The 25306-nt window shown below is 45.2% G+C and overlaps 1 protein-coding gene across 2 annotated transcripts in view; it reads right to left on the bottom strand.

The window, feature by feature from the left end:
* Fam234b (family with sequence similarity 234 member B) overlaps positions 1 to 24843 on the bottom strand; it is a 55862-nt gene extending 31019 nt beyond the window's left edge. Inside the window, exons 1-3 of one of the 2 annotated variants that reach the window (XM_036181594.1) lie at positions 24632 to 24843; positions 5664 to 6062; positions 3405 to 3533 (exon numbers count right to left, since the gene is read on the bottom strand). In XM_036181594.1, the coding sequence (XP_036037487.1) occupies positions 3405 to 3533; positions 5664 to 6062; positions 24632 to 24668 (565 nt within the window). In that variant the 5' untranslated portion in view covers positions 24669 to 24843. The remainder of the gene's footprint in view (positions 1 to 3404; positions 3534 to 5663; positions 6063 to 24631) is intronic. The other variant, XM_036181595.1, reaches the window with a different exon arrangement.
* Positions 24844 to 25306: the final 463 nt, after the last annotated feature.

Raw genomic sequence — 25306 nt, 5'->3', positions numbered from 1 at the left:
CCAATGCACACTAGTTCTATCCCTCTCTTCCCAGTGGCACAAAGCATTGTGGGTTTATAGGTACATCCATAAGGCGCGAAGGTTGAGGATATGAACTACAGAACCTGATTCTTGGAGCTGAACTTCAACTCTACCTTTTACCAGATGTGGGACTCTAAAATGTTTCCTTGGCTTCAGTGTATCTCAGTTTCCTCGTCTGGAAAAGGGGACAATAATATTAGCTTACTTGGCAGGGTTATATTGAGGCGCAAATTCATTCAAAGTGCTGTGTGTCTACAGCAGGGCTCAGCACACAGGAAGTAGCTAGTGATGGTTACTGTAGTGGTTTAAATGAGAAATGTCCCCAACTGGTTCAGCTGTTTGAACAGTTGGTCCCTAGTTGGTGGCACCATTTGAGGACATTCTGGAACCTTTAAGAAGTGAGGCCTTGCTGGAGGAAGTGTGTCACTAGGGGAGGGAGGGCTTTGTGAACTCATTGCCAAAATAAGCTCTTTTGGAAATTGCTGTGGGGGGCTATTTTTGTCACAGGAAAAAAGTAACAAAACAATTACATCCTTACTTTCACAACCTTGGGCAAATCATGTCTGTCTACATAGCGTCCAAAATCTAGTCTTGTCTCTGCATCTTGACAGAAAGCAGAGTAGGCAAAATACCAAATAACTTCAGCATCCTTCACCTTACTTCAATGTGAATGAATCACAGGCCAGGAAAAGGAAATCAAGCTAAGAGCATAGGAAAGTCTGTCTGAACCCAGAAGCTTTTGCTGTCACAGAGTCACATCTATGTATCAAACATTCTCCTGAAAGGCATTCTTAGTAATATTAGGCAAATGTACAGTACAGAAATCAAATCCTTAAAGCCTCCCCAGCCTTCACTCTGGGCCTAAATGATTAAAAAGCACTTCCCAGGATTTCTTCACCCTCTGGTAGGGTTCTTGTATCAATTGGTATGCTACAGTCATTGCCAATTTAGGAGATATTGCAGATAAATGAAGACCCTGTGGAGCCATCATGGAAATGAGGCATTTTTGCTTGGTTATTTTGGTTGTCCTGTGTAACAGAGTCCCAGAAACAGCATGCTCAGCTAGTGTAAGCTGTGGAGGCTTTAATAAGGAGACCATTGACAAAGATGTGTCAGGGTAGAGGACCCCACTAGTGGCAGTATAGCCCCTCAGAGCTGTTAATGCCCCCAGGCACAAAGGAGGAAGAGATTACTGAAACCAGAAAGGAAGTTCTCTAAGAGGGCCACCAGCTATGACAGTGGTCAAACTTGTTGCCGTCCTGCTCTAACCCAGGCTGTGAGGAAGCCAGGGCAGGAAGTCCCAGGGCAGGAAGTCCCAGGGCAGGAAGTCCCAGGGCAGGAAGTCCCGCCTCACTCTCACTCCCAGCCAGCTAGGGTCCTATAAATACCCTCCAATTGTCTAGCCTTCTCAGGGAGGGCAAACCCGGAGAATTAAAACTGAGAAGGGAAAGGAAAGCCACCAGCCCAAACACCTGTGTGCAAAGGTGTATAAGTCATGACCAACCCTGCCAGGATTGTGAGGGCAGAGTAGACTCAACGTTCACTGTAATCTAGTGGGCAGTGGAAAACTGGCTGAGGAGGTGGCTCCATCGGTAAAGTGCTTTCTACACAAGCAAGAAAGCCTGAGTTCAATCCCCAGAACCCACATAAACAAGCCTGGCGAGGGGGCGCGTTTTTTTTGGAATCACAGTGCCAGGTGGTTTCTGAGGATTGCTAGCCAGCTCCAGTGAGAGACACTGTCTCAAAACATAATGGGGATGGTTCCTGAGGAATGATGCCTGAGGTGGCTCTGCCCCTCCCTCAACACACACACACACACACACACACACACACACACACACACACTCACACACACTCACACACTCTCACACACTCACACACACTCACACACACTCACACACACTCACACACTCTCACACACACTCTCACACACTCACACACACTCACACACTCACACACACACACACACTCACACACACTCACACACACTCTCACACACACTCACACACTCTCACACACTCACACACACTCACACACACTCACACACACTCACACACTCTCACACACTCACACACACACTCTCACACACTCACACACACACACTCACACACACTCACACACTCACACACACTCACACACACTCACACACACACTCACACACACACACACACACACACACACACACCACACACACACACACACACTCACACACACTCACACACACACACACACACACACACACACACACACACACACACACACATTCTGTGGGACATTTAATCACACCATAAAACCTGAGACTGTGTTAATAAAATCAACCTTAGGTTGGGGGTGGAGCCAGCAACTAGTTGGCCAGAATTAGCCATAGAGAGTAGGGAGGACCCAGGAAGTTGGATAGAGATGCACAAAAAGGAGTAGAGAGGGACTTGGATTTTCTTGGTCTTTTTGGTTTGGGATGACTGGAGATGCGCTCTTGCTGGGTCTCTGGCCAAATAGGAAGGTCAGCTGGTTGCTTCTCGGCCTCTCTGAGCTAGTAGGTTTTCACCCCAGCATCTGACTCCTGAGTCTTTATTGGTAAATAAAATGATAGAGGTTTAGTTAGAAATGGCATTTGGCAGAAGCTGTAGAGCCAGTGCTGGTGGGACTAAAATCCCACCAGACCCTGGCCTGAGAAGGTCGCTGACTTCGGGAAGCAGACATAAAGTATCAGTAGGTTCAGATGCAGCCACTAAGCCAATGGAAAAACCCCACACACTCATACCTAACTACTAAGGCTGTCATTCCAAGGTATGGGCAAGACACTGCTCTGAACCAGTGTCTGCACTGGCCTGGGTGACCACTCAAAGTCCCTCCAGCTTCCATTCACCCTAGATGTCCTAGAATTCAATATGTAGACCAGGCTGGCCTTCAATTCACAGGAACTGGCCTGCCTTCACCTTCTGAGTGCTGAGTCATATGCACCACCATTCTGGGCCCTAGTTTCTTGAAATGATCTTTTTGTTTGTTTGTTTATTTGTTTTTTGTTTGTTTGGTTGGTTTTTTTGTTTTGTTTTGTTTTGTTTTGTTTTGTTTTGTTTTGTTTTTTTGAGACAGGGTTTCTCTGTAGCTTTGGAGGCTGTCCTGGAACTCACTTTGTAGACCAGGCTGGCCTCGAACTCAAAGAGATCCACCTGCCTCTGCCTCCCAAATGCTGGGATTACAGGTGTACGCCACCACCGCCTGGCTGAAATGATCTTTATTTACATAGGAACCTTCTGATGAGGCACATCATGCATGGCAGTGCAGCAGACCCTCTAGTGCATTGTTCCTGGGAAGCTAGCTGACGCTTTCTCTTGGCTGACACCCCCTTCCCCTTGACAGCCTCCAGAAGATGGATCTCTTACCTCCTTCAGTCCCATTCCTGGTTGTCACAAAGGACAGAAGCACATCCCGAAGGCCATCTCTATTCACGTCAGCCAACTCCAGGGGAGACAGGTCCCCGCCTGGCGTACACATAATGAAACAAAAAGGGCCTGAGCCAGTTACCACAGACTAGTTCTCTTCTGCCAGGTTAGAAATTAGACAGATGCAGATGCTGCCAGCACCCCCTCCCGGCCCAGGTGGACTGTCTGTTCCCAAACAAGACAGCAGAGATATGCATCTCCCCTGTCCTGCCCAGAACCTGGACCTCATACATAAAGCAAATAGTCGGGTTCTGAAAGGAGGGGACGTTAAGGAAGACTGATGGGAGACTACAAGACCTAAGGAATGGTTATGTATAGAATCCCCTGGGGTTCCTGGCCACACCAGACAAGGTATAGTGAAGTACTTGGCAACTCAGAAATGCCACAGGCAAGAGAAGCCCTAAGAAACCTGGTTCCCCTGGCCAGAGGCCCAGGGAGGGTGCAGCCCAGCAAGGCAAATTGATTATAGATAATAACAGCTCCACCCCCACCCACAGCAAAGGCTGTGGAACCTGACTTCTGGAACCTTGCTCTGGCACCATCATGTCACACTCCCTCTCTCCAGAGCCAAAGTCAAAATGGCCATGGGGATCCAGGACCACACCACCTACGGTGGGGAGGCAGGTCTGGAGCTCTGCCCAGCCCTGTGTGGGGAGCAGAGACGAGGGAGGATCCCCTCCATGTGTCTGGGAGTGAGAGGATGCCTGCCAGATCTGTAGGGAATTCAGACAAGAGTAAAAACACAGCTGGTACAACCACTTCAGCAAATAATGTAAAGAACTGTTCAGAAAGAACACACCCATCCTTGCACGGGCAACTTTACTAGGCTTCGGCCTTGGAGAAATTTGTATATAAATAACCCTTTGGAAATGTATAAAAATGTCCTTAGAATCACTTGTTTTAAAAAAAAAAAAAAGATTAGAAATCATTTAACTGTTTATCAACAGTAGAATCGATAAATAAATCATGGGGTATTCATAACATGGGAAATTAGACATTGGTTAAAATTAATAGATTCTAGCTACAGTGCATCAGTACAGATTACTCTCAGAAATGTCTCTTTAAAAATGATGTGTAGAGTGTTTATCTTATATGCACAAAGCCCTGGCTTCAACCTCCAACACTGAAAAAAAATTTTTTTCCCAAAAAGGTAAAGTCAGTGGCACCAAGTGCTATAACCCCACGGACCCCAGGTGGAAGCAAGAAGATCTAGGATTCAACGTTATCTTCAGCTACACACTGAGTTCAAGACTAGCCTACATCTCAGGGGGCATCTCAGAAACAAAAAAAAAAAAAACATAAACAAAACTTGTACTGACAACCCAGGTGTGGTGGCACCCAGGTGTGGTGGCACATGGCTATAATCCCACACTCAGAAGGCTGAAGCAGGAAGGTGGAAGGCCAAGGCCAGCCTGGACTTCACAGTAAGATCCTGTCTCCAAAAACCAAAAATGATTTTGAACAAAAGTCACAGGGGATTATGATTACATTTATATAAAATTCAAAGAGACAAAAATTAATGAACATAGCAATGTGGCAAAACATTGAAGTAAACTAATAATCAGCACAGATTCAGGAGCAGAATTTTGGGGGCCCGAAAGGGATATATTCGGGAGACTTGGAGGCCTCAGCCATGTCCCATCGCCTCAGCTGGGTGCTGCACCCACAGCACCACTGTCACCTGGAGCTGCCTTCAGAGAACTCTGGCGAGAGCGGAGCCCAGAGGCACAGCAACCCAGCCTTTAGTTTAACCTCAGACCTTCCTAAGCAACCCCACGCACAGACGGGAAAACCGCATAACACATGTTAGTTTTTAAGATTTGGAGGGAAAGCCAGGCATAGTGGTGAGGTGCAGAGCCATGAAACTAGCACTTGGAAGGCTGAGGCAGGAGACTGCCACAAGTTCAGGAACAATCTGTTTTGCAGAGTGAATTCTAGGCCAGTCAGGGTGATGGTGATGAGACACTGTCTCCAAAAAGAAATTAGGTCAGGCATAGTGTTCTTAGTCCCAGCACTCAGGAAGCAGAGACAGGCAGATCTCTGTGAGTTCAAGAACAGCTTGATCTACATAGTGAGTTCCAGGCCAGCCAAGGCTACAGTGAAACTCTGTCTCAGAAACAAAAAACGATTTGGAGGAAAACTTGAATGTACTGACATATGAAAATTTACAGGTTTATGTCTTAAAATCCCGCAACTCACCTCCTTGGGAGCCCAGGCGCCGGCTCCAAGTGCTATGCAGGTCTCTGGGAGGACAGGGGATGAGGAAGGCGCAGAGGAGTACCAGGACCATGGAGATGACCAGTGTCAGCAGAAAGACAGACGTGCGCACGTAGGACACCAGGGAAGAGGTGGCCTTCTGCTCCAGACCCCCAAGCGGTTCCGAGGGGAAACCCTCTGGGACGACTTCTGAAAGGTGTGGCTTTGCAGCCCCAGCCACATCCGCATCTGAGTCGGGCTCCGGTGGGTCCCCCAGGGCGCTCTTGCCGTTTTTGACCCCTCCGTTCTTCTGCTGCAAGTTAAGCACGAGATCATCTTCGCTCTCGTCGCTGTCAGCCTGGGTGAGGGGGTCGTACTCCCCGAGGTCTGGGCTCTTCTTCCCTGGAAAGACAGAAAGACAGAGTCAGGGAGAGCACGGAAGGAGAGAGTCTCACCAGACCGTGGTGAGACAGAAGCAAAATCACAACCACCACTGAAAAACCCTGGCTTTACATCATTTACACTTTAGCGGCTTTCTGTGTAATGAATTGGCTGTCAGCACCGGAGCCCCCGAGGGGCTGTTCTAGAATTATTGTCTTTTGGGGTTAAGAAAATTGAGAAGGCTAGGGTAGAAGTAAAATACACCATGTTAACTAAAATAACCCAGGTCTCAAATACATGCTGCATGTTCACCCATGAGAAAGCTAAGACCTTGAGCGCAGAGGACCAGGCACAATGGCTCACACCTTTAATCTCAGTGCTTGTTTTAACAGGAAGGCTGCCATGAGTACGAGGCCAGCCTGGACTACCAAGCAAGATCCTGCCTCATGACCTAATGACATGGCTCAGGGGGTAAAGGCATTTCCCTCAAAGCCTGATGACCTGAGTTCAATCCCCCAGGGCCCACATAACAGAAGAAGAGATTCACTTCCACAAATTGTCATCTAACAACATACATATAACTTTTTAAATGTAATAATAAAAAAAGACCCTGTCTCCAAAAACATAAAAAGAAGCTGGAGTGTACTTAGTTTAAGGTATAATGCTTGCTTGGCATGCACAAAGGCCTGGGTTTGATCCCTAGCATAAACCAGGCATGGTGGCACATACCTGTTATCCTAACACTTGGGAAACAGTGCCAGAATCCGAATTCAAGGTCATCCTTATTGTTGGAGGTTTTTTGCTCTTTTGGGGGGCCCACCATCCAGCTCCCAAATAATCACACACAGAGGCTTATTCTTACTTATGAATGTCCAGCCTCTGGGCTTTTCCCATTCTCTTACTTCTGTAAATCTTATTTGTACTTCGTGGCTTGCTGTGTAGCTGGGTAGCTGGCCTCTGGAGTCCTCCTCCTTCTCTGGCTCCTAGATCTTAGATCCCTCCTCCCAGATTTCTCCTTCTATATATCCTCTGCCTTCCAGCCCCACCCATCCTTTCTCCTGCCTTGCTATTGGCCAGTTCTTTATTAGACCATCAGATGTTTTACACAGACACAGTAACACAGCTTCACAGAGTTAAACAAATGCAACATAAACAAAAGTAACACACCTTAAAATAATATTCTACTATACATCCTCAGCTTAGTTTAAGGCCAGTTTGTTACATGAGACTCTGGATCATTAAAAGGGTGTGTTAAGAGTACTGGCTGCTCTTCAGAAGACCAGGGTTTGATTCCCAGCACCCACAAGGTGGCTCACAACTGGCTGCAACTCCAGTTTTAGGGGATCCCCAGCCCTCTTCTGGCCTCCTGGGGCACTAGGCATGCATTTGGCAAATAGACACACAAATATGCAAAATATCCATACACATAAAAGACATACTATTTTTTTTTTTTTAAGAGAAGCAAAGAACAGACCGTGGTTACCAGGTGCAGCTAGACAGGGAAATAACTTCCAAAGTTCTGTAGCACAATCGATAACTATGGTTGTTCCTGTGAGGCCCAGGGATCGAACTCAGATGGTCAGTTTTGGTGGCAAGCACTTTTACTGGCAGAGGCATCTTGCCAGCCCAAACATCTGTTCCTCTTATAAGCTTCTAAATTTGACTGAATATCACTAATGAAGATGGCCACGGCTCTTTTGATTTTTAAATTTTTTTTATTCATTCACACATGATGCATGCATGTATTCATTCATTCATTTGAGGCAGGGACTCATTGTGTAACCCAGGCTGTCCTTGAACCTGTGGTGACCCTCCTACCTCAGCAGCCTTCCTAGTGCTGAGATTGCAAGTGTGTACCACCAGCTTGAGGCTGTGGCTCTTGAGGAAACTTTCCTTACACCTAAGGTCTGTTCCTGCTTTAGATTTTCTCAGAGCCATGATGCATGATGGTTCCTGGTAAACTTCTAGAACAATTCTCTTCTTTATGCTATCTCTCACTGGGTGTCTATGGTTTCCCCGTTGTTTCTATGGAAACAAGTTAGCAAGTTGAATACTACATGTCAGTTGAAGGTGTCTGACGAAACCTCACTTCTCAGAATTGTCCTGTAATTTGAATGTCCTTTAAGAATATCTCTCAGTAAAGGTGTAAAAACTGGTTTTCTGAGCATGCGTCCTAGGAGAGGGGCAGACTTATGTAAAGCTCGTTCGCACAGTCTGCATCCTGTTTCTACTCAGATTCTGAGTTGACTCTGAGGGATAAATTATAGAGAGGTTTGGGTGCGGTCCCAAAACTCCTGGCTCTCCGTGCAGTGAGTGACCTGTGCCTTAGAGGCAGATGGCCGACAAAAGCTTTCCTCTTGGGAACCCGTCTGGCATGCTGTGACTAATGAGAACTAATGTGAAACCTTGAATTCTGGAGAATTAAAAGGGAAGCACAGTGCTGCGGCCAGGGCTGAGGAAGCATCCCTGGCACAGGTCTCTGCCTTGCTGACGTCCTTCTGGAAATTACATCTGTGTCCTACCACACATAAGGAAGCAGTAGAACAGACAGGGAGGCCAGATGCAGAGGGAAACCTGGAGGATAAAGTTTAGCCTTTGTTTAATAAATGGTATATTAAACAACATTCCACAGGATCACTCTGCAGCTTTCAGCACTTCCAAAAACTCAGACTACACTAAGTAATGTGGTAACCGTTAACTCGAGGTATCTCTTTGTTTTCATTTTCAAAGTTATTCATTGTGAACAGTGAAGACTGGATTTGGTCTTTTGTTTGTTTTCAAGTTGGGTCTTTCTTTTTTTGTTGTTTTTGTTTTTGTTTTTGTTTTGCTTATTGAGACAGGGTTTTTTGAGTAGTTTTGTGCCTTTCCTAGAATCGCTTTGGAGAACAGGCTAGCCTCGAACTCACAGTGATCTGCCTGGCTCTACCTCCTGAGTGCTGGGATTAAAGGCATGTGCCACCACTGACCGGCTAAAATGTGTAGGCCAGGCTGGCCTCGAACTCATGATCCTCCTGCCTCTGCCTCCTTCAGCAAATCCTACTGGCATGCGTCACCACAACCAGCGGATCTTACTTAAACTGTGCCCTGATTTCCTAAATGCTGAGGTTACAGTTGTGTGTCATCATGCTTGGCTTGGAGTTGGCTCTCATCTCCTCCCCCCTCCCCCCATCCCTCCCCCGTCCCTCTCTCTCTCTCTCTCTCTCTCTCTCTCTCTCTCTCTCTCTCTCTCTTTCTCTCTCTGTTCTAAGTATGTGAATACATGTATGTCTGGATGCATTTGCCTATGTGTACCCATGTGGAGGCCAGAGGTCACGTCCGGGTATCTTCCTCCATCAATACTCAATGTTAGTTTTTGAGACACAGTCTCTCACTAAAACTGAGCTGGCCATTTTGGGCTATGATGGCTAGCCAGCAAGCCCCCAGGATCCACCTGTCCCTGACTCTTAGAACACTGGAGGCAGAAGCTAGAGGACTGAGGATCAACCCCAAATGGAGGTCAGCCTGGTTTACATACTGAGTTATCAGACTGCATGGTAAAAGTCAAATGAATTAAAAACATTAGGAATACTCCTCACAGGAGCCATTAAGATGGTTCAGCAGGTAAGAGTATTGGCTGCTCTTCCAGAGGACCAGGGTTCTACTCCCAGCAACCACATAGTGAATCACAGTTGTTTGTAACTCCAGTCCCTGCAGGTCCAATATCCTCTCCTGACTGACCTCCATGGGCACTGCATGCATGTACATACAGGCAAACCACCCATGCACATAAAAAAAAAAATTAAAAACAAAAAAGGGACTGGAGAGATAGCTCATCAGTTAAGAGTACTTCCAGAGGACCTAGGTTCAACTCCCAGCAACCATATTGTGAATCACAACGGTCTATAATTCCAGTTCTAGATGGCAATCTTCTGGCTTCCAAGGGAACCAGGCATACATGTGGTTCACAGACATACATGTAGGCAAAACACCCATACATATAAGATAAACACATAATTGGTGGGGGGTTTTGTTGTTTTGGTTTGGTTTTCTTGTTTTGTATTGGTTTTTGAGACAGGGTTTCTCTGTGTAGTCTGGTTATCCCTGGAACTCAATTTGTAGACCAGGCTAGCCTCTAACTCACAGATATCCGCCTGCCTCTGCCTCCCAAGTGCTGGGATTAAAGGCGTGCACCACCACCGCCTGGCTACAAATTTTTAAAAATCCCTCTGACAACCAAGAAAACATACTAGATCTTGAAATCTCAGGGCTGGGTGAAATTTGAAAGTTCGTATAATCACTGTTCCCTTTCACACATCCAGCAAGCAGTCACTCAGCACATAGCAGAGTGTGACCAGTGTCAGGAGCCCACTGGTCTCCATCTACCACTTGGAAGGCCAAGACAGGAAGATCAGGAGCTCAAGGCCAGCCTCAGCTACATAGTGAATTTACACAAGCCTGGGCTACATGAAATACTGTCTTATGAAAAAGAAAAGAGTCCAAGTCTTCATGACATAAAGACAGGTTTGAATCTCTTATCAGCTATGTGTGTCCTTCCTTTTCAACTCAATAGGGGCTCAATTACCCTATTTATAAAATACAATAACTATTGTTATATCTGCTGATTGTTATAAGGATTAAGTAAGAAAACATGCAAATGGCCCTTCATGCCTGGCTTATGGTCATAATCAATTTTGGCTTCTATTATTATTGTCCAAATCTGTTGACAGCCTTTTCCCAGCCTTCTCATCTCCAGGTTAAACTCCTCCGTGTCCTTCAACCCATGATCTGAAGCAACAGTTTCAGGTGACCCTTCTGGATACAATGTGACATGCTCACAGTTTTTAAAGTAGGGTTTCTAGAACTGAACACTATGAAAGGGTGTGATCTAACCACAGACAGGAAAGAACCATGCCATCATGCTCCAGATGCTTTATTGACTCAGTTAATATTGGAAACTCTTGGTAGCCTCATCAAACATCAATCCTCTTAAAATTCCCAAGGATTCTGAACTGCACTCAGGCCACCCTGTGGCCTTACCACTGGATTTTAAGCACCGAGTGAAAAATTTAGAAGCAGCATCTACCTTAATCAATCTTGTCAGTCTTTGCTTCCAAAGATTCCCAAAGAAGTGAAACTGTCAAACTAACAAAATACCAGCTAACAGAGCAACTGAAGGCAATTCACTTTTACCATGATTACGCTGTGACAGGAAGAAAGGGGCCCTGGTGAGATATGCTACAGAAATGCAGACAATTTTAGGGAATCTATGAATAATTAATGGATGTTCTTGTATAGGGATACACGCTTCTAATAGTCACAGGAGGCATTTCTGTCATAATTCCCTTCCTTAAAACCAGGAAAGGAGGGAGGCAGAAGAAGAGGAGGAGGAGGAGAAAGAGAGGGAGTTGGGGGGGGGAACAGCACATTCCCAATAGGAACAATTGCTGCAAATTCATGAAACTCTATCTCCCTGAGAAAACACAGTTGAAGCAGATACATGTATCAGTACTTGACCAAGGAACAGAATCCACAGAATTGATGGTGATGAAGATACTGTGATAACTGAAAATGTTGCCCGGCGGTGACGGCGCACACCTTTAACCCCAGCAGTTGAGAGGCAGAGACAGGCGGATCTCTGTGGGTTCAAGGGCAGCCTGGTCTACACAGTGAGTTCTAGGACAGCCAGAGCTACAAAAAGAAACCCTGTCTCAGAAAAATAAATAAGTAAAATAATTAAAAATATCTTGACTGACTACCATGCAAACTGATGCAAAAGTATCTTAATTCATCAAATCCTCATGATGACCCTATGAGAGGTCTAATCCCTATTTTATCAACAAAAGAATTAAAAAACAGAGGTCATTTCCCTACGACCAAGAACCTGAGAAGCAAACCTAGGCATCTAAGCATAAAACCCACTTGTTGACCTAGTAAGACACTTCTTCCTTATCTCATGAATATGTAGCCCAACTAATAATTTCACGCCTGAAAAAATACAGTCTAAGGTCACAGGAACACCCACGAACAGAAAGCAGAAGTATGAAAATAATCTCTATAGATGCAATCTTTCCAGTGGCTAGAAACTAACTACAGGCACCATCAAGTCCTGAAGACGTTGATTGCTTTCACAGACAGAAGAGGCCAGTTGTGTTGCGGGATAAACTTTCTGTACACTGTGAAGATGTGTATCTGCCAAGGCACCTTCTGATTGGTTTAATAAAGACTTGAACAGCCAATAGCTAGGCAGGAGAGGATAGATAGAACTTCTGGGCACAGATAGGAACTCTGGGAAGAAAAGAGGTGGAATTCACCAGTGAGACATGGTGAAGTCAGATGTACAGTATGGAGAGGTAATGAGCCATGAGGTAGAATGTATATTAATATAAACAGGTTAATTTAAGTCATAAGAACTAGTTGGGAACAAGCCTAAACTCAGGCCAAGCTTTTGTACATAATAAGAAGTCTCTGTGTCATTATTTGGGAGCTGGCTGTCCAAAGAAGTTCCACTACACTTGGTATCCAATGTAGCAGCTGTCAAGCTACTCACAAGAAGACTAGGTATAAACATCTGCTGCAGTGTGGACCCAACAGCTTCCCAGAGCTGGGGCAAGTAAACATGGCTCCTGGCTCTGGGAACCTACAAAGATTCCTGTGGTGGTATTGTGTTCCCCAAAATATTGTGCACCCTAATGAATTCATCTGGGGTCAGAGAACAGACAGCCACTAGATACAGAGCCAAAAATGGTGGCTAGAAAATGGGTCAGAACAAGCCATATCAGAAGCTGGGTGGTGGTGGTGGTGGTGGTGCACGCCTTTAATCCCAGCACTTGGAAGGCAGAGCTAGGCAGGATCTCTGTGTGTTCAAGGATACAGCCAACATGGAGACACACGCCTTTAATCCCAGAAAGTGAACCTTTAATCCCAGGGAGTGGGGGCAAAAGAGAAAGATTATATAAGGCTTGAAAACCAGAAACTAGAAGCATTTGGCTGGTTAAGCTTTTAGGCTTTGGAGCAGCACAGTGCAGCTGAGACTGATGTGGATGAGGACTCAGTAGTTTCCAGTCTGAGAAAATAAGACCAGCTGAGGAACTGGTGAGGTGAGGAAGCTGTGGCTTGTTCTGTCTCTCTGATCTTCCAGCATTCACCCCAATAACTGGTCTCAGGTTTGATTTTATTGATAATAAGATTCCTGCTACAGATTCCAACTTGTAGTTTTACTCAAGGTCAGGGAGTCAGGCTTTATGTTGCTCTCCAAGGCTGCATAATAGGGTGCAAAGGCATGGTTACCAGGTGTCTTATACTTCAAGGCCTAAGCACAAGATGCTTTTCCATGGGGTGTGGTTACCAGATGGATTGAAGGATCTATACTTGGTTGTGTGTTTGTGCTTTGGTCTTGAAAGAGAGAGAGCCCTTTTGCCTCTCTCCTTGCTAGTGTATAAAAAGCCCATCAAAAATAAACTCAAGGCTGCTGGGTATTGACCCAGGGCCCTCCCAAAGCTATCTATCCTGTGACTCTATCTTTTTCTTCATCTATATTTCTCTCTAGCATTTCTCAAGACCTCACTCCCCTCTTCAAGAAACCCTTTGATAGGTTGGGGCTGAGCCCCAACACTGGGCCCTGACACCTAGCCTGTGCCTGTGGGTGTGAGGCCAGGCTCTCATGCAGCCAGAGCCACTGCAGCCCAGAATCCATTGGATGGCCTGCTGAAGCAACCTGAAGGGGGCAGAGCCAGGTGTCAGTGACATGTGCTAAGCATAGCCACAAGGCAGATAACCTAGCCCTTTAAGGCTTGGCTCATGAAGTCAGGAAGCCACTTGCAAAAAGTCAAGCCAGGCGGTGGTGGCACACACCATGCCTTGAATCCTAGCACTGGTGTGACAGAGCCAGGAGGATCTCTGTGAGTTCAAGGCCAGCCTGGTCTGCAGAGTGAAATCCAGGACAGGTATCAAAACTACACAGAGAAACCCTGTCTTGGAAAAAAAAAAAAAAAAAAAAGCCACGTCCAGACCAAAAAAAAAAAAAAAAAAAAAAACCTCTAAATAGGTATAGTATGCTTGAAAATGTGTTTAGTTGCTGAAGAAAGAAAAAAATAGTTTAAAAATAATAAAGTTTTTAAAGACAGTAAAGTAATATAAAAAGAATAAGCCACATAAGGGTGGGAATATTATAACACAGGGCATTTAGATCCTATATAGAGCTTTATTAACTTTAAATTTTTAAATGCTAATAAGTAAAAACCAACTGCTGAGAGATAGTAGATTATAGAAAATTGCTAAATTAAACCAGCTTATATATTTTATGGCTGTCTTAACTTCAGATTGGAAGTCAGGAAATGTGTTGCATTTGGGAAGAGGTTATGCCTTTGTTTCCACAGAAAACAAAAAGTTATAAATTCCTTCAAAATTAATAAAGATCAGATTTGACTGGGGGAGGCCTCCTGAAAATCCTGGCTGCAGACATGAAGGAAGAAACCAAGAAAAACTACAAGACAGATGATGTATGTGCTGATGTCTCAGCATGGGAACAGCCCTGAGACTGGATGGGAATGATAAATCTTGTTGGCTACAGTCCCCATGACTTATTACATGCCATTCTTTCCTATGGCATGGATGGAGATTTATATTACACTTTGGTTTTACTTTCCAACAGACTTATAAAGTTGACAGATGCCTTTTACCTGCTCAAACATGGAGCAAAGGATCATTTTTAGTTGATTTGTGCACAGTGTACATTCCATGCTTCTGTTAATGCAAATATGTGTGCTACCTTTAAAAGTGGGGTTGGGGATTTAGCTCAGTGGTAGAGTGCTTGCCTGGGTTCAATCCTCAGCTAAAAACAAAAAAAAAGTGTGCATATGTTTTCAGGAAAAAAAAAAGGACCAGACACCAATGAAGACAAGTAGCCCAGGTGATCCAGCCACATGGAATGCCTCTGTTGCAGTTTCCTCAAAATCTGCATCCGGAACACCTTCAAAGTGGCTAGCTAGGATGGTCCAGCCTCACAGACTGCACCAGCCAGGACTTCAGACGAGCCCTGCACTTTCCCACCACAGAGACTGGACACAAATGATACAGCCAGCTCTCCCAGGACTTGACCATTATCCCACCTTTCTCAGAGTTCCCTAAAGACGCCATCACCCCCGACAACAGGAGGTAATTTTAAAAACACAACCCCACATTCCCAAGAGGTGGAGTGAGTGGTTTTTGGTGATTCGGTGGGTTATGGATGTTTGCCATTTTTTTAGGGTGTTTAGTTGCAAGTTGTTATTGGTCATAGTCAGGGAGGAAATTAAGAAAAGGAAGTTCGATTTAGGGATCTCTTTTTAAAAAGAAAAAAGAGGGTATATAGGAATGATAGGATAAAAGGGTAGATTATTGAATCTAGTTTTAGACTAAAAAGCAACTACTAGTCTCAAATACTTTGCATTGGTATGGATTTTTGTATTTTACTACAAATTTAAGGTTATTTTTGTCATAACATACTGTAAGTTATTGTACCTATGCAACTCATTTAAAATTGTAATGTAAAGTTCTGGTCCTTGAAAGCTATTATTAAATTATTTAGGATAATTAAGACAACAATCAAACTTGTAGTAAGAGTTTAGATGTAGACAGAAAAAGCTTTATTTAGCCTCATGTATTTTAGATAGGTGGTCTTCAAACACTTCAGAAATCTACAGAATATAACATTTAAGATGTTTTAATAACGTAAGGCTTTTCATGACAGGGAGACATGTCTACTCCTGCAGCACCAATCTACTTTAGAGACTATGACGGGCACCCACGAACCTCCATATGTTTGCTTTCATTGTGGGAAAGTTAGCCACTGGGTGGGTAAGAAACTTCCCTTGCCTCAACTGCTAACAGAATGCTGTCCAAATTGGACAAGCAGGACACAAAGAAAGCTCACTGACAAACTTTGCAAAGACAAAGTAGGCCTGTACTTTAAAATTCCTGCTTCACAGAAAAGTCTGTCAGATATTCTAGGCCCATATGCTGAAGATGAATGCCCTAGCATTGCAAAGGAACCTTAGGTGATTGTTCAGGCAGGCTGTCTCTGTCATTTCTACAGTTTTGGAAGATGCTTGCCCTGCACTTCCTGTTTACTCAGGCAATATTTTATCCTTCTCAGATCTCTGATGGGGGTTGAAGACTAGATAATTATATAATTTTCTTTGTTACCAAATTTAGAAAAAAAATTACCAAGAGATGTAAAATTTATAAAAGTTTAAGTTGCTTATTTAAGAAAATATTTTAAGGTCTAAAAGTATGTTTTAGGCTGGTAATACAAGAAATCCATGAAGTCTGTTTAAAGGGCAAAGGATTTATTAAGCAGGAAATCTCACTGTGCAGAGCAGAACTGATACAGGTTCAGGAATGCTGTTCCAGCTGCCTGGTCAGTCTCACATCCAAGTCTTACCATGGAGCGAAGAGAGGCAAGGTGCCTATGTGCCTCAGGTCTTAAGGGTCCCCAAGGGGCCACGCTCCAGTGGCATGTACTTCAAGGTCATAGGCAGGTGGAGCAGTTCCTGCTGCATCTCTAGGGGTGGTGCTTCAAGGTCAGAGACAGAACAGCTACCCACTATAATAGTTTAGGTATAAAACTTTGGATTCATCAAGATAGGATAGACAATGGAGTATTTTCTTTAAATACAAATGGACTGGATATTGTGAATGTAATTCTTACTTGATAATTGTTCTTATTGTACATAGTTTTACTGTGTTAGAGTTAAAACCTTCCCTTTAAATTTAGACAAAAAATGGGGAAATATTGCAGGATATTGGATTGCACTGTGGCACTATGAGACAGTGTTAATAAAGTTAACCTTGAATAGGGAGCAGGGCCAGCAACTAGCTGACTAGACTAGTTGACAAGAATTAGCCATAGAGAGCATGGAGGATCTGGAATATGGATAGAGAGGCACAGGAAGGAGTGGGGAGGCACTTGGAGATTCTCAGGCTTTTCTTCACCTCTTTTGGTCTAGGAAGTCTAAAGAGAAGGTCAGCTGGTCACTCCACCACTTCTTTGATCTATAAGGTTTCACCCCAATATCTGACTCTCCAGTCTTTATTGGTAATAGAACAACTTAGATAAACTCAACACAGCTGGGAGACAGAAACCAGACAATAACTCAGAGAATTCAATACAAAATATCACTGAACTGTGACAAGATCACAATAATCGTGGTTGGAGAACTTAAGGTTGCCCTGGGACTGAGCTGGTGGTAACAAAAGTATAAACTGGGAATCTAGGAGAGTGCCTGCCCAGATTTGAGTCCAGCACCACATAAAGCGGGGCACATGCACACACCTGCAATCCTAGCACTTGGGACAAGTGGAAGCAGGAAGATTAGAAGCCTTCTCTGTAAAATGAGTTGCAGGCCAATCTGGGCTACAGAAGATCCTCTCTCAAAAGCAAAACAAAATAAAATATCTGGATGTGGGAAACAGGGTCAAGAGATTGCCACAAGTTCCAGGCCAGCCTGGTCTACATAGTGAGCTGCAGGTCAGCCCAAGCTCTAAGATGCCAGGTGTGGTGGTGCACAGTTTTAATCCCGGTATTCAAGAGGAAAGAGGATGAATCTCTCTGAGTTCCAGGCCAGCCAGGTCTCCATAGTAAGACCGTTTCAAAACAAACAAACAAACAGATAAAAAAAACAAAAACGAATAAACAAAATAAAAAAGACCCCAGATTGGCTTCCACAACTCAAGTCACAAAGGTAAGAGATGAAAAGACAGCACAGAAGAAGCAAAGTTGTGTCAGCACTCTGAGCCCCATGCATTCTGCAAGCCTGGACAGAGACAGCCAGAAGTGAACTGCTGGGGAAGGAATCTGTCTCAGTTTGGATTTTGATTGCTGTGAAGAGACACCATGACCACAAACACTCTTATAAAGGAAAACATTTAACTGGGTGGCTCAATCACAGTTTCAGAGGTTCAGTCTATTATCATCATGGGGAGCATGGTGGCGTGCAGGCACACATGATGCTGGAGGTACAGCTGAGAGTCTACATCTTGCAGGCGACAGGAAGTTGACTGACAGTCACACTGATGGAAGCTTGAGAAAAAGGGACCTCAAAGCCCGCCCCTATAGCGACAGACTTCCTCCAACAAGGCCACACCTCCTAATAGTGTCACTCCCTTTGGGGGCCATTTTCTTTCAAACCATCACAGGATCTGAGCTCCAAGCCCTCATTAAATTCTAGCTTCCAACTGCCGCAGCTCCCTCCGTGTCTTGGCTAACTCTGCTACCTGCTCAGCCACTAACCCAAAGGAAAATAGTTGCCCAATCAAAACCGGAAAAGTCTTGAAAGAGACACCAACATTAGCATTCGCTCCCTAAGACACTACAGAGTTCTACAAATACTCAAGGAAGGCCACAACAAAACACAGCAAATAAAATCAGGAAAAGAATATTTGGGAGGGTGGGCAACTAGGGATACAGATTAGAGTTAAGCATTTGCCCAGCATGGTTAAGGTCCTGGGTTTTACCTTCAGCACTGCTTCAGGGAAGAAGATAGACCAGTCCTACCATAAGATGGAAGAAATATTAAACAGATTATTTCCCAGTGGATTCCAAAAAAAAATTAATATCATCTTTTTTGAAATAAGGATTCATAAAAAGATGTAATACTTCTTAAGAAGCAACTACAATTCAATAGAAAAGATGAAATATCAACAGTCAGGGATCAGAACAATGAAGGAAATAACAGTATAGAGAGAAAAAACATTATCACTTGTCTGGCACTCTCAGGAAGCTGAGACAAGGGAATCACGAGTTTAAAGGCTGTGTGGCGGGACCCTGTCTCAAAAAAAGTCAACAACAGAAAAACTATAGAATCATCAAAAGTAATAGATATTTCTGAAATCAGACACAGATGATGACTACTGAGAACCTAGATAAATTAAAAGGCTAACACGGCTGGGCGTTCCTTCTGAGCACTTTGAATATCACCTCTGGGAATGCCTGTGTAATAGCTTTAAGACAGAAATGCCTCCCATTTTCTGGAGGTTTAGGAAACTGGCCCACAGCTAAAAAGCAAGGAAATTCTTCCAAGCCTTCACTGGCTACTCCTACCTCCCAAGACCAAAGCTTTCAAAACGATCATGGTGCCCATGCCTGTAATCCCAGTACTTAGCAGGTTCAGGTAGGAGGGCCACCTCAAGTTCCAGGCCAGCTTGGGCTGTTTAGTGAGTTTCAGACCAACCCTGTCTTCAAAAAGAGAACCCATCTCAAAACACTCAAACCAGGGCTGGAAAAATGGCTCAATGGTTATGAGCTCTTTCAGGTGACCTGAGTACAGTTGCTAGGATCCATTTCCGGCAGCTTACAGCTCACAGCTCACAGCTGCCTGTAACTCCAGCTTCAGGGGATCTGATGTCCTCTTCTGGCCTCCATAGGCACAGCACTCACATGCACAAACCCACACAGGAATTCATAAAACTAAAACCAAATACAAACACTAAGAACTCTAAGAAACTGACTGATAGGATATGTATAACTGGAGGAAAAAAAAATTGGACCATCATGCAGTACTTAAAGGAGATGCAAAAGAAAGATGGAGATAGACCACAATAAAGCCAAACCTGACTGCAGAATAAAGGGTACACAGAGAGTAATCATCACTGAACATTCTAGTAAAAGTGCAGGACTTCAAGGATGGCAAAGGAATGGCATGGCGTCCAGGCTTAGGGTGAAGGATCGTGTCTAACATGATAGACAGAAGTCAAACTGGCAGCTGGTGTGGTGGAACATGTAATTCAGGAGGGTCAAGAGTTGGAGGACAGTCTGGGAAATGGCCAGAGAGATGGCTCAGTGGGTGCCAACGTGACAGCCTGAGTTCAATCCCCAGGACCACACAACATAAACTCCCTTCCTGCAAGTTATCCTATGACTTCCACGTGTGTGCCAAGCGTGCATGCCTCTTGCCTCCCCACAACAACACACACACACAAAATGTATTTTTTTTATTGTAATAGGCTAACTTCATCTACGTGTGGTAGAATATGCCTATAATCACAGCATGTAGGAGGTGGAGAATCAGGCATTTAAGGTCATTCTGTGCTGTGCAGTGAGTTCCAGGCCAGCCTAGGCTACATGGGCAGTGGGGAGGGAGTAGCAGGACCATGTCTCCAAAGTTGTTATAGGAAGAACTTACGGTATAAAGTCCAGGGCCTCTGAAGGATGAAGACAAGCACACCAGAGCACAGAGCTACCATTGGCTGGTGCCTTTAAAGACCTCAGGAGATTAGGGCCAATTCTAGACCAACCTTTGGAGCATGATAAATATTCAAATTTACATTAACACAGATAGTATGAAAACAAACTTTGGTTTAGTTATGACAGACTGCAAGTTCTGACTACTCAAGGTTGTTTTGTTTTGTTTTGTTTTGTTTTGTTTTGTTTTGTTTTCCTGACTATTCACTAAAACAAAACAGCAATGGGCAGAACAAGAAGCCCCTGACTAGCCTTAAGCCACACTCAGACTAGACATGAGTCTGTACTTCACAGTCCAAGGTCTGAGCACTCACTCCTTCTGAGTCTGTTGCTTTTGGTGAGCACCCAGGGGTGTGTGTGTGTGTATGTGTGTGTGTGTGTGTGTGTACACAAGCACCTGTGCATGTGTGTGTTTGTGGTGTGCCTATATATGTGACATATATGTGTGTATGATGTGTGTTACAGATGTGTAAGGTATGTGTGTGTATGTATATATGTATGTATGTATTGTGGTGTGTGTATACATGGTGTATAGGTATGTGTAGTGGGTATGGGTGTGTGTGTGTGTGTGTGTGTGTGTGTGTGTGTGTGTGTGTGTTGTATGTACAATGTGTATGCAGATGTATGTGCCCATGCACATGCCAGGAGGATGGTGGGTGTCCTGTTACATTGCTCTCCGATTTATTTTCTTTTTTTTTCCCCTTTGGTTTTTCGAGACAGGGTTTCTCTGTGTAGCTTTGCACCTTTTCCTGGAACTCACTTGGTAGCTCAGGCTGGCCTTGAACTCACAGAGATCCACCTGGCTATGCCTCCCGAGTGCTGGGATTAAAGGCGTGCGCCACCACTGCCCAGCTCCAATTTATTTTCTTGGAAAAAGATCTCACACTGAACCTAGAGCTAGGTTAGTGGCCAGCAAGTCCCAGGAATCCTCCTGCCTCTACCCCCTACAGCATTGGGGTTATAGGCATATGTGTAGCCACGCCCAGCTTATTTAAAATATATTTATTTATTAAAATTTTTTTCATTTTACATACCAACCCCAGTTCCCCCTCCCTTCCCTTCTCCCGCCTCCTCACCTCCCTCCCACTCTACCCCCATCCACTCCTCAGAGTGGGTAAGGCCTCCCATGGTAGTCAACAAAGTCTGGCATTCCAAGTGGAAGGAGAGCCTAGCCCCTCCCCATTGTATCAAGGCTGAGCAAGGTATCCCACCACAGCCACGCCCAGCTTTTTATGTGGGTACTAGGAATTCAAACTCAAGGTCCTCATGTTTATACAGCAACCACTCTTACCTACTGAGCCATCTTCCCAAACCCCAGGTTTCCAGTCAATGAAATGTCTGCAAAGAGGGGGCTGGGAAATTTCTTAGTAGTTAAGAGCATGCTCTGCTCTTGCAGAGGACCTGCATTTAATTCCTGGCACACATATGAGGTAGCTCACAACCTCCTGTTCCACTAGCTCCAGGGAGATCCTATGCCTCTAGCCACCATGGGCTCCTTCATACACATGCACATACCCCAACACATACCCACACATAGACACATAGACACAGAGACACATAGACACATAGACACACACACACACACACACACACACACACACACACACACACACAACTTTTCTTTTATGTCTGCAAAGAATACAAGAGAAGACACTAGATTCATAACACAGTGATAGAAAAGCTCTTCACAGACACTGCTTTCCTCCTAGGAGACTGAGACAGTGACCCAACAGTGTTCCCAAATGTGCAAAGGAAGCATTCCTAGGAAGGGATGCAACTGCGTTATGCCCAGGTGTGCTTAGGGAAATATACTGAGACATATGCTACCCTGTGACACCCTATACCTCAGCTTACACTGTAACCCACACATGTGATGGGACATGTGCCTATACCAACATAAATAATTCCCAATATGGCTTAGTTTATCTAGAGGCACAGTCCTCTAAGTCACATATCATAAAACAAACCACAACAATAACACTGTACTCTAACAGTCCCTTCAGTGTTTGACCTTCTAACTTTAAAACTAAAAAAACATATACCCTAAGAGATAAGCCGTCCTACAGGCTTTATGAATGTCACATTGTCCCTCTGTTACTTATTAACCTCATGCCAGGCACGAGAGCCAAATGCCTTCCCATTGTGAGCTCAGTGAAAGGGTTTTAGATGATGAAATGCATCCCCAGCAGAGCTCAGTCCCTGTGTCACTCACTGCTGGATCAGGCCTTCAGTGTGTACCACCCCCAGAAGCTACTAATGACCAAAACAATAGCTAATGTGTGAGAAGATAATTAAATTCCTAAGTACAACTACCTCTTTTACCATTCCAAATAACCCTGTGAGATAAACATGCGATGCAGTGTGTGTGGCATGTGGAGAATGTTTTAGAACAACACTATTTATTACAGATGAGGAAAGTGAAGCTTAAAGGGGTAAAACGGCTAACCAAGTGAGTCTGGAGCCTGGCTTCAGATGAAGTTCAGCCGGTAGCTTGCATGCCTAGCATGTATTTACAAAGCCCTGGATCAGATCCTCAACACAGAGCTCAAATCGAAAGAGATCCAGTCAAATCCAGAGCCGTCTCCTGCTCTTGGCCACTGTTCCATTCACTTCTCCCACACAGAAAAGTTCTAAGAGGGTTACCTAAGGAGACACAGCACAGTAACAACCAGGACCGCAGTCTCGAAGCCCCAATTACAAGGTATCCAAAAACAGCTTTGAGAAAGCAACTTCTACCTAATATAAAAACCACAAATTATATTTTGGGTAGTGAAGAAAAAGAGCAAGAGAAAGACCAGGAGAAAAACAAGCAAAAAAGAAAAAAAAAAATCTATATCACATACAGGGCAGGGCATATATATCTGTGTGTAGGCCTTAGTATTGATCACAGCTCAGCCCCCAGGGCCAAATTGCCTTCCAAACACAGGAATCTTCCACTCTATACTGTCAGCTGACCAAACAACTACAACCCAATACACCGAGGAGTATAATGTGTGCACCACATTCTCAGAATGAAGACATAGAAGTGATCAGGCAAGATAATCTCCAATTATTTTTTAAATATTATTTTGAATAGTATATAAAATGCTGGTCTCATTACATTTTACACACGTATAGTATTGTGTTTTGCTCATATTCATGTCATTAATCTCTCTTGTTCCCCCTCCATTCGAATATTAATAACATTTTCTCCACTGATGGGAATTGAACTTGGCTCTGTGTGCTAGGCAAGCACTCTACCCATGAGGTACACCCCCTTTCTGTAGCTTTATTCTCAGATAATAACAATCATCTATGCTGAAATAAAACAAGGTCTGCAAAACAAATAAAAAAAAGCTAAAAATGCCTGTCATTTAATTATGCCTTTGAGAAGACAGCGTTCAAAAGGAGGGCGGGGGTACTTTCTTCAGAGTAAATGAATCCTGCAGGGAAAACATGTCTCTTTTAATTTCAGTAGTATGTACACATTCCAAGAGAGAGCTTATCGATGTTCTTTCCAGTGTTCCAAGCGGCCCATGAAAGGGGAAAAGATCTAAAGACATTAAGTCCCGGGTCAGCTAAGACACCAGGCTGGTTTCAAGGTAGCAGACTAGAAACTCTTTGAGAACAAGGGCCCTGAGCCCCACCAAGAGTCTCAAGCTGGGCATCGAGATAGCCTTTTTAACATGCCAGGGAAAGCAACTGCTTCCGCTCTCAAGAGATCAGCCAATAAATGCTTACAACTTGGTGTTTAAATGTTTAAGTAGAGCAACAAATTTTTCGAAAGCTCTGAATGTTCAGATTTTGCTAACGGCAGAATAAATGAGCTTTGGTTAAAACAGCACATTTCAAACAGCACAGCCCCCTGCCGTGTGACCCCGTGCGATTCAATTAGCCATTTTCCTAATCTTTTTGCTCTCCTCCTCCACACAGGAGGAAGGGGAACACCTGCCTCAGCTAGCTCTCTGCTGCAAGGCGGCTGTCAGCGAGTGGAGATGCTGTTCCGCCCAGGCCACTCACTTACAGTCCTGCAGCCCCCGGCTCCCCCTCTGGTCCAACCCCAGACAGCAGCAGCGAATCCCGGTGCGCAGGGAAGGATGCTCCGGTGGCCGGCCCTCCCTGGGAGACGGCGGCGACACGCGCTGGGACCTGACAGTCACCGTCGCGCCCCTCCGCCTCCGACCCGGCCCCGCGCGCCTCCAGCAGTCTCTACCCCGGGAGTCCCCGAGAGTCCCCAAGTGTCCCCGAGCGTCCCCGGTCCCCGACCCACAGCCGGGCGCCCCTTCCCGTCCCCCGGGCGCTGCAGCCCTCCCGGCTAACAGCCAGGCCCGGCCGCGCCTGACTCGCCTCGCCTGCCCTTCTCCCCAGGCCAGGCCTCCACGGCGCCGTGGTCCCCGGGCTGCAGACTCCTTACCCGGGAGCTTGAGCGCCCTGGACAGCACTGTCGCCATGGCGGAGGCCCCCCGTGCGCGTGCGCGCGCCGCGTCCTGCCGGGAAGTGTAGTTCGCTGCGGGCCGCGCGTGGGGCTGCGGGCGGGAAAGGTGTGACCTGCGGGGAGCACGGCTGGGAGGAGGCGCCGGCTACCGCAGGTCACCAGCTCCGTGCTGAGTCGCTCGTGCTGAGCTCAGCAGGCGGTCGGACCCGTGTGCAGAGAGCCTGGAAGGAGAGAGCTGGGTAGTTAGGAAGGCTCGGGCTGTGAAGTTCAGTTCGCGTGGGTTTGGAATTGACAGACTGGATTTGAAGCCTACCTGCGCTATTTACTGCCAGGGCCATCTTGGCAAGTCACTGAGCTCTGGCTTTGTACGCCAGTCAGCCAAATCGGCCTGTCTGTCCATCTGTTTTTGAGACAAGAGTCTTAATGGAAACTGTCTTAAGTGAGGATGACCTTGAACTCCTGATCCTCCTGCCTCCATCTCCAAGCCTCGGTATTACAGGCACGTGACACCACACCAGGTTTTATTTATTTATTTACCTACCTATTTATTTATTTAACTTATTTATCTACAGCCAGGTGTGGTTGATTGCACATGCCTTTCCTAGGCAGACAGATATGCCAAGCAGTGGTGGTACGAGCCTTTAAAAATCCCAG

This window comes from Onychomys torridus, chromosome 3 (genome assembly GCF_903995425.1).
Source record: "Onychomys torridus chromosome 3, mOncTor1.1, whole genome shotgun sequence".
NCBI lineage: Eukaryota > Metazoa > Chordata > Mammalia > Rodentia > Cricetidae > Onychomys > Onychomys torridus.
Note: the sequence above shows the minus strand (reverse complement) of the source record. Positions and strands in the feature narration are given on the sequence as shown.